The sequence below is a fragment of the Gossypium raimondii genome, chromosome 9, assembly GCF_025698545.1.
Source record: "Gossypium raimondii isolate GPD5lz chromosome 9, ASM2569854v1, whole genome shotgun sequence".
Classification (NCBI taxonomy): domain Eukaryota; kingdom Viridiplantae; phylum Streptophyta; class Magnoliopsida; order Malvales; family Malvaceae; genus Gossypium; species Gossypium raimondii.
In genome coordinates this window covers 44,414,745-44,433,711 of record NC_068573.1, presented here as the reverse complement: position 1 = coordinate 44,433,711, position 18,967 = coordinate 44,414,745, and the positions used below count along the sequence as shown (strand labels likewise).

Genomic DNA, 18,967 nt, shown 5'->3' with positions numbered 1-18,967 from the left:
ACGAGTTGTAATTTAATTAGGAAATATTTTTCAAGAGAATAACAAATTTTTTTATAAAAATGATTTTATATTTTTATACAAATAATTTAAGAAAAAATATTTGGTATATTATCAATGGAGTTTTTAAACTCCGTTAAGGGGTTGACAAATATCCTATAGAGATCAGATATTTAAAGAAAAGAGATGCATGTCAAATTTTTAAGTTGTTTGTGGAATTAAAAAAAATACTCTACCACCATTGTACCAAAATTTTACAGATGACGTGACTTGAACTTAAGTTGCAAAAGTTTTTAAAAATATAACGTTTATACAAAATATATATAAAAATAAAATTGATTAAGTTGAAAGTTATAATGTTTAGGTTAAAATCCGATTATGAATATTTATTTTTAAATTTTTTATAAAAATATAAAATGGTAAAAATACTCTCATATAAATATTTATTATTTTATAAAAATATAAATTTTGATAAATTTACTTTATAAAATACCAATTCAACTAAATAAAACTAATTACATTTATAATGATTTAAAAATTTTAGAATAGTTGAACAGCAAAGAAAAATGCCCTTTCTCTTTACAAAATAACATATACATGTCATAATGCTGCATGTTGTCACGTACAATATCCACATTTATAACATAGATGATCTCTTTTAATTGAATTGAACTTTCTTTTATGATTTTAAAATTTCATGGTCTTACTTATGATAAATAAATGAGTAATTGTATACAAATTTAATAATCAAAATAAAAGAGATGCCAAACTAGAATATGTAACATAATTTTGTATATTTCTTAATTTTTTTAATGTGATTGTTATGTTCCATGTTTTTTTCCTCAACGTTATGTTTGAAGTTTTATTCTTGTAAATTTTGCAAGTCAAAATTGGAAAAAAATGTCTAATTACTTATTTGATGTAAAAAGTTTGTACAATTAAAATTTATTATAAAAGATAACATCCTTGATTTAATCAAAATATGAATATCAAATCAATTCATTTAATAAAAAAATTCAAAAATTCATGTTATTATAACCATTGCCTTTTAAAATATCATTATACATAAAATTATGGAATATGCAAAAATTATGTGTGTAAATTAAAATAAAGTTTTGATTAAGATTTTTTAGATGTAATTGGTATGGTTCAAATTTTATCATATGCATATTTTCTATTGGCTTTGAAGTTAAAAAAACTAAAACACTCTCAAATATGAAAGGATATTTTTGTATTTTTCTAACCCAATTAATGCAGACATCAAATAGAATATATTATTATATTTTGTTTAGAGAAAGAGAGAACAAATTGAAAAAAAGAGTTTTGTTGGAGTCAAATATGAAAATATTGAATTATTAGAAGTCAAAAGAAGAATAAAAGGAAAATACAAATGCCCCTCAAATGTGGCTAAGTTCCAAAATGAGGGAGAGCAAAACGGTAGGTTTAGTAATATTTTTAGTGAGAAAGTAGAAAGATTGGAATTATAGAAGAGGAGCTAGGCGCAGCTCCAGTGCATCACCTTAATGACTCCCTCCAGTATTCATACAAGCAATGCTCAGCATCTGTACGTGGATATATACGAAAGTTTAGGAGGCTTAACCAACATAATTTTGGTTTACTGCGCTGTTAGTTAAACAGTTGAACTAACTCTTGAGTTTGAAAACCTCTTATTTTGTAGTTTTAAACATAAAGATTTCAAAGTTTTCGTCTAAGTTCCTCAAGTCTTGAAATTCATACCAACATGGCTTTCCCTTTTCTTTTTCTTGATATAAACGTGTTTGGGGGATGTTGTCAAACAAATTCCCATATCTTAATACAAAACCTGCTTCACTTACATTCAAAGGTTTTAAGAAGACATACCAATATGTTTTTCCACTTATCTTCATCTGTCTATTTAATTAAACCTTTAAAAAACAAACTAAATCTCTTCAAACTAATTTGTAATTTTTTAAAATTAAATTATCAAAATATAAATTTTCTAATAATTTAATGACCTTGAGTATATTTAATCCTTTATTATGTCAAACGACTCGCATCAAATTGTACTACTTGATTGTGAATCCCATTATTTTGAAGGTATTTATGTCTTTTTATTTTTATTTTTTGATAAATCTAAAAATTCCATGCATATAAATGAAAATCGTAACATTTGACTAACAAATGGTTGGGTGCAATGATAAGATACATTGCACTCTTAAGGAAAGGACTCAATTTCAATCCTTGAAGATAATATTGTTGGGAGGGCCGGGCAACTACGAACCCTGTATGTAGATTGTAAAATGGAAATGAAGTATATTTTATATTAATGTTATGAAATAATATTTGGTACATTTTATATTAAGTCGAGCTGGTATAGTGAAATATTACAAAAATAAATATTTTAAAAAAAGGGACACATGACAATTGTATAAAAAAATACTACTAACATACCAAGCACTAACCCATTATATTTAAAAAAACTTTTAAGTATTAAATAAAACTACGTTACTTCACTTTTTAATAATGGAATACATTTCCAAAGATAAAAAAAAGAGTATTAAATAAAACTACGTTACTTCACTTTTTTAATAATAAAATACATTTCCAAACATAAAAAAACATTGTAGGTATTAAATAAAATTACGTTACTCCACCATTTTTTATTAATGTGATTAATAATAGAATACATTTCCAAACATAAAAAAAAAAAACTTTTAGGTATTAAATAAAATTACGTTACTTTACCTTTTTTTCTTAACAGTGTCATTAATAATAGAATACATTTCCAAACATACAAAAACTTTTTAGTTATTAAATAAAACTACGTTACTTCACTTTTTTAATAGTGTCATTAATAATAAAATACGTTTCCAAACATAAAAAAACTTGTTAGGTATTAAATAAAACTACTTTACCTCTTTTTAATAGTGCTATAAATAATGAAAAAAAAGTCTTTATTTTAATACATTCAAAATTCGTATGTTGGTGGAATTGTTAAAAGTTTAATTTTTTTAATCCATTTTACGGTCTTGGCATTCGTGTGTTGCATCTAAAATTTAAACCTGTGTTTGAGTTAAAAACAAGTGAGGTTATTAATAATGAAAAGATGGAAGTCGGGAGACGAGTATGTAGTTTGGTTCGACCACTAAAACCTGCCAGAAAATGTTGCAAAGCCGACTCCGGAAGCCATGGCTTTTGAAGCAATAAAAATACTAGCTCTCCATTGTATAGTTATTGCAGCAAGCCTAACCTAACTACAAATGAAGGGATTGTTAGTGCATTTCACCTACTCAGACAATTGCGGCATTCCACATCTATGTTATGATGCCTTTTCACTTAATTTCGCGTTACAAAATCGGGTGGTGGTGATGGTCAACTAATGCAACTGCAACTAACTGCAACCATGCTATCAAATCCTTGCTTTCAACATTTATCTTATTTTAAAACCCAACTATTCCGGTGGCCGGTGGCGCCAACTTCCTGGGATCTTTTTTTTTTACTTGTTTTGGTTCAATGAATAAACGCTGTAGAAGTGTGAAAGACATCAGTGACTTTCCCTCTCCCTTACGCGGCTCCCTTCCCATATCCCATGTCCATGTTTTATTGCAAGAAAGCACCACGTGTTTTTCTAGGGATGCAATTGGTCCCACCCCAGCTCAAACTAAACAACATTAGGAATCCATGTTTTACTAAATTTAATTTAGTTTAGTTTGAAGTAAATTTGTTTAGTAAAACATAAGCCATATTTCAGTCTCCATCTTGAATGATGAAATTTTGTGACATTGATTCGTAGAATATGCGGAACACACTAATGTTGTTCATCGTAGCTTCATTGTTTTATGAATTTCTTAATTTTAACCTAAACACGAATCATTCAATTTTCCCTTGCAATCGTATTGCTGATATGAAATTGATGTACCGTTAAGCACCGAAATGGGCTTTCCATTTTTAAGATTTTGTTTACTTCCTCTTTTTATAAATTACCCAAAATATTCTCTTTTTTTTAAAATATCAAATTTTCTTATCATGGTTGGAATCAATACAAATTTTTATTATTTTATTTCTTATGTTTCTATGATAACCCAACAAATTTTTAATTTTATTTATTATATAGGTTTTTCAATTTAAAAAAGAAAGAAAGCTAATTTACGTTGTAAGTGATTTTTGTTAGAAGATAAAGAGTAGTTAATTTACGTTGCAAGTGATTTTTGTTAAAAAAAGATAAAAAGGAAGGTTAAGGAAAGAGTCAAAGTCCTTAAAAGATTTGGTTGGAGTCCACATTTACCCTTCATTTTATACCTCCCACCAGATTAAACTAAGAATGGTTCATGTACAGTACAGGGCAATTATTGTTGAACCCAACATATATAACTTTAGCCGCATTTTATATGATATTTAAAGTTCATCAATATTTAAATGGAAGGATAACGCGTTTTTGTTTCAACGCATTTGAACTCACGTCTTCTTACACTAACAATAATACTAAGACTCAATTGATATCTTAGCCAATTATCTTAAATGTTCAATAATATAAATATTATTCTAGCATGTTAATCACATTTTTTTTAATATAATTTTATCAACTTTATCCTAAAGAATACCAATCACATTTTTTCAGCAATAAAAAGAATCACAAATCATGGAAATATCCAAAACAACATCTTTTCCCTCCGACCATTATCCTAAAGCTTTTATATATGTGGCATTACCATCTATCGATACAATACTTATTTATCCATGTATATCTCATTCATACAAAATTTAAGATGATTTTAGCTTCATCAATTTTATTATTCATATTTTTAATCAGTACTAAAAAATACTTTTCCGCTTTCGAGATGCTTTTATTTACCATTTATAACATCATTAAATTTAATTACATATATCACCATAGGAGTATATTTGAATTTTATATCCAAATTAAATATTATTATATTTCAGTAATTGAATAAAAAATTAATTTTCAATTATTTTCTCTAGATATCCAACTCGGCAAGAGTTCACTAAAAGTCGCATTTTGTAATAAAAGGATTCAGATATCGAATCCGCATTCAATAATAAATATATATTTGTATCCTTGAATATTATTTAAAAGTTGTAATATTCAAATTTGAAAAAATAAAAGAAAACCGAATATTCACAAACATCCCAATATACAATAGGTGCCTTTTTATTTATATTTAAAAAGAAGAAATGGAGATATAGATGACGAGTATTTAGTCCACGTTTTTCATTTCCCTTAGATGTACCAAAGTGGTATGAATTTGGAGGTGATATAGAGTGCATCTATGTAGCTATAATCCTCATGTGATGCCCCATACCTAACAATAATGATTATCACCCCTTCCTCAGTCTTCATCTTGCATCCTGAAGTTGAAAAAAAAATAACTTTCAATAAGTTACGTCTAATGTATAAGATTGGGAATTGTAAAATGTAGATTTTATGAATTGGTATAAAATGTTGGGACTTTAACTTACAGACTTCACTTGGGATAACAAATTTTGAGAAATAATTGCAGTGAGTTTTGGTTAATCTGATATTAGAAAGATTTACTTGATCTTGAGCCTCCTTTTTACTTGGTACCAAAAGTTGTAATTTCGAAGCTAATAAGATTGGAAATTTTATTGCCAATTGACAGAATAATTGTTTTAATCTTTTTTAGCAGAAAATTTACAAATTTAGAAAAAGAAAGTAGTTTGTTTGAAACAGGACTAAGTAAAGCGGGTCTTCACAATGTATTTATAATTAATTTGACCTCCCTTAACAACAAGGGTCTATAGCTCAGTGGTAGAGCATTTGACTGCAGATCAAGAGGTCACCGGTTCGAACCCGGTTGGGCCCTTACAAGTAATGTTGGGTAACTTTTGAAAATTACAAAAGACTCTACTTCTGTTGAGTTACTATAACAGCGTTCTTCCTGTTATTATTAAAATTTAATTCCTAATCTTGCAATGTCTTTTTAAGTTTCATTTTAATCGCATATCTCCATTATGTTTTGGTTTGTTTTCATCAAAAACCAGAGTGTATTAATATTTTTATTAATAATAAAATAATGTTATTTAACCTAATTAATTCTTTTAAAATTTCTATTTACATATATACATTTTATACTTATGTAATTAAAGTATATTTGCATGTTATTAAAAACTAGAATTAGATTATAAATATATGTATTTTGTGTATATATAAAATTTAAAAATATTAATATTGATATGTATGAATATAAAAAAAACTGAGTATATTTATCAATATAATATTGATAATCATAAGTCCAAGTCTTACGTTGGTAATTAAACTAAGTCAATGCTGGTTTTTTGTGAATTGCATGACTGATAAGACAAAATTGAAATTGAGAAATGGATAGAGATTTAGTGACTAATTTGTATTTGTAGGTTAAAAAACAGTAACAATGAATTTAAACCTCAAGCTTACGATGTTGCTAAAGAGCATATCAACTCCACTTTGAAGCTCAATTTGACTAGAGAACATATATATAAAAGAGAGAGGAGTCATCATGCTACTGAAATTCATCTTCATCAAAATGAAAGAAATGACAATAGTAGTTATCATAGCAGATAATTTTCATTTTTGGAATGATTACTTCAAGATGTGTTATTACTGTATTTATTTTATATGTCTACATTTACATATTCTCTAAATTTTGTTTTCATAAAGTTTATTAAGCTATATTATGATATGGTGTTTTATCTTTCTTCAAAAATTCTTGTGGTATTTTCTTGTTTGACATTTTAGATTAATCTTAAGGAATCAATAAGGTGATTGAAAATATGAGATGATATTATGATCTTTTGTGGTAGAGATAGAAGAACAAGTAAAGGTGCTATTAAATGTATAGGAGGAGAAATTGAAATGAAGTAAACTCACCCATTGAGTTTAGAATTATAAATGATGAACAATAATCAATACTGCATATACAATTAGCTACCGTCAAGAATTTAACGATTAAGTAACTAAAATAATAAATTATTGTAACGATAATCATCAAATTACAATTTTTTTTATCTAGATGACTACAATAAAAGCAGTAAAAAAATTGAGTGTAATTAGTCTTTGGAAGCTAGTGAAAAGTAATAGTAATGGGTTCACTTCACTTCTCATTGAGATGCTGCACCCCAATTACGGGTAAAAAATTCAGACCGTATGCCCAACTTCTGGTTTTGAAAGCACAGCGTGATGAGTGATGGGGGCATTTCCGCGCCACTAATCGACTCCTTCACATGCAAAGCAAGGTCACCCTTGGTCGGTTCCCACCAATAACCACCATTTCTTCATGTCCTGTGTATCAAAAGTAGGGCTACTCTTCGTTTCTAATTTGAAGTTGTAAATGTTTCTGTTCTTTCTCATAAATAAATTATTTTATTATCACTACCGGACCTAGCCCGCGAGGTAGGGGTCTTATTATGAAAACATAAGTTAAAATTGCCATAAATCTTTCAAAAAAATTTCACCTTTAAATATATTTCTAGAAATTTCAGCTCACATCATTACAAAATTTATGAATTTAGGCCAACATAGTCCAATTCAACCTAAATGTAACACATTTTTTTATTTAAATTTATTTATAAAATAAAACATATTAATAGTCAAATCAATCTGAGCTGAGTCTGTGGAAAGAAACAAAACTAAAGTCTACTTATATTTTTTGTAGTGTGCGCAGAATTATGAGTTTATTGAAAACATTATGTTGTGACTTGTGATACTATACAGAATCCTTTCCTTCCCCATCACGCTCCATATCGAAACCCAACAATTCTTTCTTTCTTTTGGTCTTCTCTCCATTCGAAAACCATGGCTTCCAACTTTAGCTTCAAGGCCTTACCAGTCCTTGCTCTTGCACTGTTTGCCGCCTTCTGTCAAGCCACCCTAGGTTCTCAAATCAAGCACTTTAAATTAAAAACATGCAAAGTTGTAATATCAAGATGGCAGCACTTTGACGAAACTGTATAATTTTGGTTGCAAGGGAAATAACATGTGAACAACTTGACGAAGACACCTGCACCTACCCGGTATCATCGGCCGGCAAACGCTGCGTGCTAGAGAAGCACGTCAAGAGGAGCGGCGAGGATGAATTCACATGCCGGACATCGGAGATCGAAGACGATAAGATCAACAACTGGATTGAGATCGACAAGTGTGTCAAAGCATGCAGGCTTGGCAGAAAATCCTTCGGCATCTTATCCGATTCCCTCCTTAAGTCTCGCTTCACCGAAATGCTTTGCTCCCCTCAGTGCTACAATAGCTGCCCCAACGTCGCCGACCTTTACTTCAACCTCGCCGCGGGAGAAAGTAACTTCTTTTAGCAGTACTAGAAGAGCATGCAAGAGCAATAATTAAATTAAATTTAAAAACTAATGCTTGTTATCTTGGCAGGTGTTTTCCTTCCGAAATTGTGTGAGGCACAAGGAGCAAATACACAAAGAGGACTGGCTGAGATCCGAAGCTCTGGTATTGTTGCACCAGGACCCGCCAGTGGTGTGAAGTTCTTGGGCGTTGCCCCAGCAATGCCGCCACTCTAAATTTTGGTTGACTGGTGAGTTTACAATAATAAAGAAAGTTCCATTGGGTAGGGGCTAGGTTCTAGAAACCGGGCTCAAGTGCATGAACCATCTTATTAAAATTTTGGAATGAGCCATGACCCATGAGCTTGGACCTCGGTTTTGGTGTGTGCAATCTATATATGATAAACTGCAACTTTTGCTAGAGATATGTATGGTATGAAGATGTGTGGTTTACCATACCCCACTTATTTATATGCTTAATGGGTATGAAAAATGAAACAATGTGAAATACAAATATTGACAGTTTCAACTATTTCTAAATTTTGATGTTAGGTAAATTAAAATTTAAAAGATAAGATTATAGGATTTTAATGTGGGCGTTGGATTCAATAATTGGATTTATTAATTCCTTTTTGACGCTTTTCTTTTTCTTTTTATTATGTGTAAGCTGAGATTGAACAATTTATATATGAAAAACTATTAGTATAATATAGTTATCAAATAATGGAATAAATAAATATAGTTTAATTGCTTTGGAAGTAAATAACATTAATTACCTTAAATTAACCGCTTGATATAAGATCTATCAATTTACTCGGTCCTTGAGACATCTAAATAAACTATTAATATTTATCTTTCAAACCCTTAAAAAAGGGATTTTATTTATCTCATTAAACTGGTATTAAATAACCCTTGCACATTGTGAGTGATTAATTCTTACTGTGATTTATTAGTGATCTTAATCAAGGCTGAAACGTGAAATGCAAGGCCGAAGTATACAAATTTGTGTGATGAAATCTGATAACAAGGGATAAAATGTCAAAACAAGTTTTACTCAAAATAGGCAACAAAACTCCTGGCCATGCAACCAGAAATGAACGTGCGTTTTCCTGAAAATCAACGCGTAAAGAACACCTATTGTTGTGGACATGGTTAGCCTTTAAAGCTTGGAGAGTTGTTTACCATTGTTTTGCCCTCAAATTTCTCTTCACCACCGTATTCCTCTCGCCTCATAATATCTCCCCTCAACTAAGGATCTCTTCCCACTTTATCCCCTTCTTCATTTCTCTCTGTCTTCTTCTTCTTTTCCTTCTTCTTCCTCTCCTCCTCCTCCTCCTTACATAACTCAATTAATCCTTTGGACGAAAAAATGGTGAGTTCTTCTTCCATGTCATGTTAGAAATGTTGTTTAATTTAGAATTTAGAGATGCTGGTCGGAAATCTTTCATTGATTCATATATTTCTTGGTTTTTCTTGGTCATATGTCGGATTAGGCGAACGCGGCATCTGGAATGGCTGTTGATGATGAATGTAAGCTGAAATTCTTGGAGCTAAAAGCGAAGAGAAACTATAGGTTCATTGTTTTCAAGATTCAAGAGCAGCAGGTGGTGGTTGAGAAAGTTGGAAGCCCTCAAGAAACCTATGAAGATTTCACTGCGGCTCTACCTGCCGATGAATGTCGCTATGCCGTCTTTGATTTCGACTTCACCACTGATGAGAACTGTCAGAAAAGCAAAATTTTCTTCATTGCATGGTATATATGCCAACCCCAAATCAGTCTACCTTTGTTTCATTCATTTAACATATATTCCAAGGAAAACTCTCCAAATTCCTTCATTTTTCTTTTTAACAGGTCACCGGATACATCAAGGGTGAGAAGTAAGATGGTGTATGCAAGCTCAAAAGATAGATTCAAGAGAGAATTGGATGGCATTCAAGTTGAGTTGCAGGCAACAGACCCTAGTGAAATGAGCTTTGACATTATAAAAGCCCGGGCAATCTGAATACGCAAAGCTATTCTTGCGTTTTACTTTCTTCTCCAACATTCACCCTCTCTTTATGCATATTACTACCATTTGTAAGCATTGCTTAATTGCATTTATGCTAAATTTATACTTTTTCGATCATTTCTATTTATACTTTTTCTTCTTTTGTCAAACTTTTTTTTTTTTTTTGAAGTGTGGGTTTTACAATGGACTCTTGTAGTTTTAATGTAATATTATCCATACATTTATGCTAAATTTATACTTTTCGATCATTTCTATTTGGTCCTAGGCATATTAATTTCTTTGAAATATATGATGTTTATATGATTATTATAAAATAATGTTAGTTGTTTATAAAAGATAGAATCAAATTTAAATATTATGTATAAAATTAAAGTTAAAATATATAATATTATTTTCTCAAAAATATAAAATTTTGTAGTTAGTAGAGAGTGGAGTAGTATTCATGGGGATCAATAATAATTTTATCTCTTCAATAAAAACAAATAAAATAAAAAGTAAACGGAATAATTTGCAATTAAAATTAAAATTACCAAAAGAAAATATGAAAAATGAAAATGTTTTAGTTTTGATTCACAATTAATTTAATCGTGAATGTAATTTTTTTTCATATACTCTTGATAAATCAATTCTAGCTCGTACCACTTAAATCTCTACTTTTCTTCTCAATAACTAAGATGAAACTTGATGGTTATTTCCTCATTAACCAACAACATTATTTCTAATTAACATGACAATATCAATTATGAATTCATAAACTCTTATTTAACAAATTTGAAAATTTCGTAATTAAAGCAAAAGATACTTAAATATCAAATAATATAATAGATATGAACAAAAATTAATTACAACTCATAAACTAGTAAAACCAAATCCTAAAAATTCTTTTGATTAGAAAGAAGGGTTTAGAAATTAGATATGTTAATTTAAGCCAAGTCAATGCATGATATTAGAAAACTTTATATTTGTCAAGCCTATTATTCTTAAATTTTTAGAAAATACTATTGATATGATCTTTGTTTTATTAAATGTTAAACATAAACAAATTAACATATTATTTAATTTTACATTATAATATTATATATTTAATGTAAATTACATCATATATATTATAAAGCATAAAATAGACTAGGTTGGAGTCCAAATCTAACCTTAACCCTGAGTTTAACAAACCGAAATTTTCTGGCCAAATAAAATTTTCAAGCCTTATACTTTTGTTTAAACCCTCCCATACATACAATTTTATTCTTTTAAAAATAAATAAATTTGGTTGATGTATCAAACTTAACATAAGAAATGTAAGGAAGTGAGTAGGGTATTGGGATGGCATTTATATTATGAACATAGTGTCAAATTTCAGATCAAATACCTGGTATGTAGAGAAAAGAGTAAAAGATTCAAATCTGTTGTTAGAAAAAAAAAAATTAAGTATTAGTGACATACAACTAACGATTAAAATAAAATAAAACATATATGTAACAAATAAATTGTGGGTCAGAAAAAGTTGTAAAAAATGAACAAGAATTGCACTCAACTGGCTCACGGTAAACTGCAGACTTTGAAAATGCCATAAAGCCCTAAAAATGAAAAGGCCAACAACGTTATATATCGAATGGCTATTTTAGACGGACTGCTGAATGGGAAAGTGTATGATAATTGAAAATTGGGAATTAAGAGAATTAATTTTGGAAGCGTTGAAAATTATGTACGGAATTTTAAAGGTAATTGGTAAAAAAAAAAAGATTACGCTGAAATATGGGAAAAAATACACGTCACTTATAGGTTATCACAAACGGCAAAACAACTATAGATTATGGTTAAGAATGTTGAAATATAAGTTTTTAAACAAAAATACACCAAACGAACTGTAGTGAGTTTAGAATTTAAGTTTTGGAATTTTATGTAAATCTATAATCTAGAATATTTGGTGTGACAAAATAGAAGCAATTGCTGTTTGACAAGAGATGCTACTCTATTTCCTTTTTACAGCAACTGAAGACAGTGAAGGGTTTGATGGTCGGGATTCTGGTTTCTAACGTTTCCACCTGTTTGATTCAATGTTACACTGTATATTATATTGGAATTAATTGTTATAAGCCCTGAATATGGACGCCACTGGGAACTTGGCTATTGCATATATATACACACCCACACTACCTCTCCTTTAAAATTCCATTATTGAAGCTTTTCTTTTGAGAATACAGCAATGGCGGGGCAAAGCTACGAACAGAGAAAGACAGGAACGGAGTCAGCTGCAGAGGCATCCGAGGAGCTGAAGCGAAAGAAACGCATGAAATTGGTGGTATACGCAGCAGCTTTCGCCATTTTCCAGACAATTGTCATCTTGGTTTTTTCACTTACAGTGATGCGTATCAGAAACCCCAAGTTCAGGCTCACCTCTGTCACCGTCGAGGATCTCACGGCAGCCCCTAGCCCTGTTTCCTTCAACATGAAACTCAGCGCCCAAGTTTCCGTCAAGAACTCAAACTTCGGCCACTTCAAATTCGACAACACCACCATTTGGTTCGATTACGGGGGAGTTGGAGTTGGGGAGGCATTTGTTGCAAAAGGAAGAAGCAAGGCAAGATCCACCAAGAACATGAATGTGACCGTGGAGTTGAACTCAAACAATATACCCAATAATTCAAGCTTGGAAAGTGAGATTAAAGCAGGGTTTATGGCACTGACAGGCCATTCCAAATTGAGTGGGAAAGTGCAGTTGATGAAATTGATCAAGAAAAAGAAATCTGCAGAAATGAACTGCGCCATGCTAGTCAACTTGGTGACCAGAGCTGTCCAAGATATCAACTGCCGTTGAAGTCGAGCTTTGCAATATCTTTAGTTAACTACAGTACTTTTACAGCGTTTTGGCTCATTTATATATCATACTATATAAATAAACTTGTTATTCTTTACTTTTTTTCTTTTATCTGTATCCATCTGTGGATTTATTGAATACTTATATTTATAAGATTGTTTTAGTATATGTGGATGTCTATAATGTTGATTAGTGTCATAGCTTGCGTCCTTGACTGTTAGTAATTGTTTTATTGTGAATAACACAGAACAAATGAGGAAACTGAAAATACTGAAATATTGCTTAGTTAGTATATCTTCTACTTGTATATGCCTAACTGCTGCTAACCATATTAGTAATAGACGCTAACACACTCTATACTCTTAACATTCAGTGTAATAGTCCCATTCTCAGTGATGTCGGAAATTGTGGTTCGAGACCACCAAATCCGGAAAATAAGCTCGTAAATTTTTATTATTTAATATTTACGAGCCAAATATGGTTTTTAAAACATTTTTGAATTAGTAATTTGTGTTTTATAAGGCTTTATTAGGTTAAGTGATTTAGAAAAGAGGTATCGAGGTCTCGGTCCTATAAACCAAGCCGTAAATATTTTTATAAATATTTACGGAGTATCATTAAGGTAGTATTAAATTTCGTTAGAAAATTTTAACGTTTTGGTAGTTAATTAATTAAAAAGGACTAAATTAAAAAAGTACAAAACTTACTAATTAAAGAAATAGTGATTAAATAGTCTAAATAGTAAACAAATGAGGACTAAAAGGGAATTGGACCCACATGGGATGGCTGAGGCGACATAAGCATAGAAAAATCAAGGAATTGATGTGAAATAAGGGCAAAATTGTAAATTTTGCCAAATTTAAGTGAAATAAAAGGGAAATTGAAATGCCGTTCTAAAACAGCCACTGAATAGGTTTTAAGCTGGTTTTTCAATATTTGTTTCATGTAAGTTTAATTCTTGCTTTTTCCTTAAAATTTTTATGTTTTGGGACTTTTACAATTAGTTCCAACTAACCATTTCATTAGTTTTTGATTTTGCTGAAAGTTTTGGAAGATACCATTGATAAGTTTACATTATTTTAGTTATTAGATGATGAAATTGAGATGTTGATGGATATGTAAAGGTATTTTATTAAAAGATTTTGGATGAAATCATGATTTAGGGATTATTATGAAAAATTCTGATATTTCATAGAATTCATGGGCTGATATATATGAAAATATCTAGGCTTGAGATAAAGATTAAATTGCATTAATTTAATTTTCCGAGCCTATTTCTTGTAATTAAATATATAATATAAAACAGAAATATTAGTAAAAAGACATGGCTCAATAGTAGAGCTCCATTCATTTCATTATATATATTTTTTCAAAAGTGGTAACAAAGTTTAACCACCACCAAACAAGAGAAGATGGAAGGTTTTGTGGGGGTGCAATGTGCAAATGCCAAACACTCTGGGAATTCAACATCTATTTCTCATGAATGTCACCCGCGTTTTTCACCAACATTAAGAAACATCACTTGCGACGTGCCTCCCCAAAATGGATATTGTTTATAGGGCGACTTCTTCAGATTATTTTTTAAATAATCAAAAAATTATTTAATGAAGACTTTGACATATTTACAATTATCACCAAAATATAACAATTATTGTGAGATTTAGTATTTTGAATTAAATGGTATTTATAGTTTAAAGTTTCATATTTAATGTTTGTATTTTTGGTTAAAATTCATATTTGCATTTATATATGGTTATCAATGAAAAATAAAATTATTGGGCTGACTCTGGTTTTTATGGCAAAAAAAAATCAATTTTAGTTTTTATTTAAATTTTATTATTGAAAAATTTATTATATTACTACATTTTGTATGAGAGTAGTTTTAAATATATATTTATACAATTTAAATTTTAAAAATTAACCCAAAAATAACCGGAAAAAAGTTTTCAACTTGAACGTTTCAATTGAAAATGTGTTGGAATTGATTGGCATTCCAAATTTCCTCTCTTTGTCTGAAGATTTAAAACCGGCTTCCTAACAATGTTTCATGGGACTTTTCAATTGTTTTTGTAATATATATATATCTAACACAGATTTAAACATGAATATTAGCATCCTTCAAATATATAAATAAAAATAACAACACAAACAGTACCAATATATGCACACCCCAAATTCTGATAACAAAGGTTTCATGTCAAATGCTCCAGCAAAATCAACATTTAGATATGTTTTTTTTTTCTTTTACAAAATTAAATATGTCAAATGCTGTAGCATATTCGACATCTAGATGCGTTTGGTTTTAGGAAAAAACGTACTAATTCGGAGGGTTATGTGGTTAAATTCACTAACTATTTAATCTTTGTGCAGATCGGCTTCATTGTCTTGGGAGGTATGTAATCCAACACACCTATATTCAGCGATAGGAAAAAGAAAATCTTGAAACCCATCCCATTTTCCTTTCAAATTATTAAATAAAAGGTTAAAATATGTCTAAATTTTTGGACTCTTCGTAAATTAGAAATTTATTTCTAAGAATTTGATTTTTTTACTTTTTCAAGATTTTAAAATTGAGGTCCAACTATTAAAATTATTTTATTAATTTTAGATTCATTACAATAGTATTTTTAGTCACATAACCACAGTATTTTTTTTTATTTTAAAATGTCACACCAATAAATTTAACAAAAAAATCACAGTATCAATAATTAGATCTAGATTTTGAAATTTAAAAAAGTACATGGATTAAATCCAAATTTTTTAAAAAAATTATAGACTTATGGGCTATTTTAACCTAAATAAAATTAGGGGTGAGACAATTGGGGTATACATACACGGGGCAATCTATATTCCATAATTCAGATAGCTTGTTTCCCAATTTTGTTTTCTGTGAGATAGAATGATGTGAAGAACATTAGAATTTGAGAAATGCAGCCATTATGAGCTACAAGTCATTGCCTCTGTGGAAGAAGTCAAGAAAGTAGTACATCTTGTGCTTCATGTCATTGCACTGATTCTGGGTATTATTGGGATCTATGCGGCATTCAAGTATCATAATGAGAGTTCAATAGCTAATCTCTACAGCTTGCATTCTTGGCTTGGGATTGGAATCATTGTCCTCTATGGCATTCAGGTATTATATCAACTTTCTTTAATTATCTCCATTTTGTCAGACATAAAACAGGGGATGGTAATCAATACTAACTTGCTTAACCAAGTTCCCCACGCTTCATATTTACCAGCAGCAATCTTTATAGTTGAAATTTAAAGTGATTGATCCTTTTAAACCTAGTGTCCTTAAGCATGCTTACCGTCATTTTTTGACAGTGGATATATGGTTTTGTGGTATTCTTCTACCCTGAGGAGCGGCCGGATTAAGAAGAGAATCGCTTCCTTGGCACGTCGTGGTGGGGCTTTTTGTATACATCTTGGCTGTCGCCAACGCCGCCATTGGGTTCCTGGAAAAGCTTACGTTCCTTGAGAGCTCTGGCCTTGCTAAATATGGTGCCGAAGCCTACCTTGTTAACTTCACTGCTATCGTCACAATTTTATATGGAGCCTTAGTTATATTTATTGTTTTCTCCAAGGCTCCTCAAGATGACGACTTCAGCTATTCAGCTATATAATTTTATGTTATATCTATAATATATCTTTGTATTTGATGAATATTGGATATATTTATTAATATGTATTTCTAGACATAATATTGTACTCTGCCACTTTATTGGACAGATGCTATCATTTTTATCTTAATTGGTTATCGCATCAAAAAAAAAAAAAATCTTATATGAATATGATAAATGATATTGTATTGATATTGGTCATATCGGTGGATATGTACCATTTCAATCCTCAATCAGTATCAAGTAGTTCATATTCTGTTCCGGTCAAGATTTTGGTACATTTCAACCATTTGACGTGTTTCAGTCCATTTTGATCAATATTGACTTGTATCGATATATACCAACATGTACCAATTGTACAAAAAAAATTAATATTTTAAAGTTATATTTTATTTATTTATTTTCTTAAACTTTTATTTTTAATAATTATATTTAAAATTAAAATATAATTATTAAATTAAACTATTTAACCTAATTAATAATTTTATAACACATATCTCGCACATAAACATATTTAAATAGATGTAATTGAAATATATTTTCATGTATATATAGTATAAAATTTATTAATAAACTAAAAGTTAACCTATAGATACATTAACGTGTAAAATATTTAATAGCATCGATTAACCTAAGATAGTACATTAAAATACATTGGTACCTATGTGTATTGGTACCAGGACAAAAACAATATGGTCACTAGTACAGTTCTAACTACCTTGGTCACAATATCTTATACCAACTTAATTGGGTAATGACTAAAATATAATTACTTTACAAAGTAAATTATATCATTTTGAGAGTATTTTATCATTTTATATATTTATATAAAAATAGAAAATTACACGCACATAATTAGATTTGAACTTAACACTTTTAACATTCTACTTAGGGTGTACAATTTGATCGGATTTTTTGTAGTTTTCAAACTGTTGAAGTTTGGTTCAATTTAGTTTTCGATTTTTCATATTAATTTTGTCTTTGAAATTTTACACTTATTTTGACAAATTATAGCGTATGAAATTATTTGGTAAAGTTTTAAAATCTTGTTCATAAATATTTCTTAAAAACAATATTAATTCAAGTAAATATTTTTTGAAAAATATTTTATACAAAATAATTTAAGTTTTTTACTATTTTAAATATAAAATATTTATTTTTACATCATAAAAAAAATTAAAATTAATTATAAATCAAATAAAAAAAAGAATTTAATTTAGTTGGGATAACTATAGTTTTTAACTAAAATTTTCCATCTCACCACCAAAAAGAGAGAGCTGCCAATATAATCCCATTTCTAAATGCTAGGTTGATAACCCTCTAGCTATCAAGCATGTTTTCATAAACTTCTGTGTTAACCTCTGTAGGGCTTTACCCGTTTCAATAGAGACTCAATGACTTGAAAATGCTCTCTCTCTTTCAGAATGACTTAACCTCATTCTTTAAACCCTTCGTTGCTTTTAAGGTAAAAAAAGTTATTTTTCAAATTGGAGCCCTTAAAGCCACTAGCATTAATGGCAAGATTTTTTTTTTTTTAATCAAAGGTATTGGAATATAATTGGTGAAGATATCACAACCTTCATCCTTTTTTTTTTCTCAACTCTGGCCATCTGCTAAGGGAACTCAACAAAACCCTTATATAACTCGCATCCCGAAAGGTATTTCTCAATTCCAACCCTCTGGTTACTGTCCAATCAGACTCTATAATGTGGCTTACAAGATCTTTTCAAAGGTTGTTGTTAACCGACTCAAAGAGGCGTTTCCATCGCTCATCTCACCTTACCAAAATGCTTTCGTTCCTGGGCGAATCATCAGTAATAATATTATCTTGGCTTCTGAATTTCTCCACACTATCAAAAGGAAAACTAAGGGTAGAGCCTCCCTTGCTGCTTTCGAAATCAATATGAGTAAAGCTTTTGACAAAATTAGTTGGGATTTCCTCCTCACGGTTTTGGAAGCAGTTGGTTTCAATTAGCACTGGATTAATATACTAGGATAATGTATTTCCACTGTGTCTTATCAAGTGCTAGTTACTGGCTCACCTTCCAAAAGTTTCTCACCCAATAGAGGTCAGCGACAAGGTGACCCCTTTTCTCCTTATTTGTTTGTCATATGTATGAATGTCCTTTATCATCTCCTCAAAGAAGCTGAAAATGATGGATATATCAGAGGCATCGAAATCTCTAGAAATGCTCCTCCCATGAATCATCTCCTTTTTGTTGATGATTGTTGCATTTTCTTCG

General features: G+C 29.9%; 3 protein-coding genes, 1 non-coding gene and 1 pseudogene across 4 annotated transcripts; all 5 read left to right on the top strand.

Moving 5' to 3' along the window:
- Positions 1 to 5,747: 5,747 nt before the first annotated feature.
- On the top strand, positions 5,748 to 5,819 carry TRNAC-GCA (transfer RNA cysteine (anticodon GCA)). The gene has a single exon. It is a non-coding gene; the product is annotated as a tRNA-Cys (tRNA).
- A 2,113-nt stretch (positions 5,820 to 7,932) lies between these two features.
- On the top strand, positions 7,933 to 8,808 carry LOC105797967 (uncharacterized; the record flags this gene model as incomplete). Its single annotated transcript, XM_012627829.2, has 2 exons — positions 7,933 to 8,284; positions 8,369 to 8,808. Coding segments are annotated over 2 exons (498 nt in total), but the record flags the coding sequence as incomplete, so codon positions are not given.
- Positions 8,809 to 9,258: 450 nt separating this feature from the next.
- On the top strand, positions 9,259 to 10,430 carry LOC105800121 (actin-depolymerizing factor 7). The gene is made up of 2 exons (XM_052621397.1): positions 9,259 to 10,030; positions 10,130 to 10,430. Exons 1-2 carry the CDS (start codon positions 9,789 to 9,791, stop codon positions 10,278 to 10,280), a joined length of 393 nt encoding a protein of 130 aa, XP_052477357.1. The 5' UTR covers positions 9,259 to 9,788; the 3' UTR covers positions 10,281 to 10,430.
- Positions 10,431 to 12,362: 1,932 nt separating this feature from the next.
- On the top strand, positions 12,363 to 13,101 carry LOC105800117 (late embryogenesis abundant protein At1g64065). The gene has a single exon (XM_012631045.2). The coding sequence runs from the start codon at positions 12,490 to 12,492 to the stop codon at positions 13,099 to 13,101; it is 612 nt and encodes a 203-aa protein (XP_012486499.1). The 5' UTR covers positions 12,363 to 12,489.
- A 2,258-nt stretch (positions 13,102 to 15,359) lies between these two features.
- Positions 15,360 to 16,727, top strand: LOC105800120 (transmembrane ascorbate ferrireductase 1-like; annotated as a pseudogene).
- Positions 16,728 to 18,967: the final 2,240 nt, after the last annotated feature.

Coding starts and splice junctions, on each gene's coding strand:
- LOC105800121 (XM_052621397.1), top strand. CDS start 9,789: ATGGCTGTTGATGATGAATGTAAGCTGAAATTCTTGGAGCTAAAAGCG. Junction 10,031..10,129: donor AAAATTTTCTTCATTGCATG/GTATATATGCCA, acceptor TCTTTTTAACAG/GTCACCGGATACATCAAGGG.
- LOC105800117 (XM_012631045.2), top strand. CDS start 12,490: ATGGCGGGGCAAAGCTACGAACAGAGAAAGACAGGAACGGAGTCAGCT.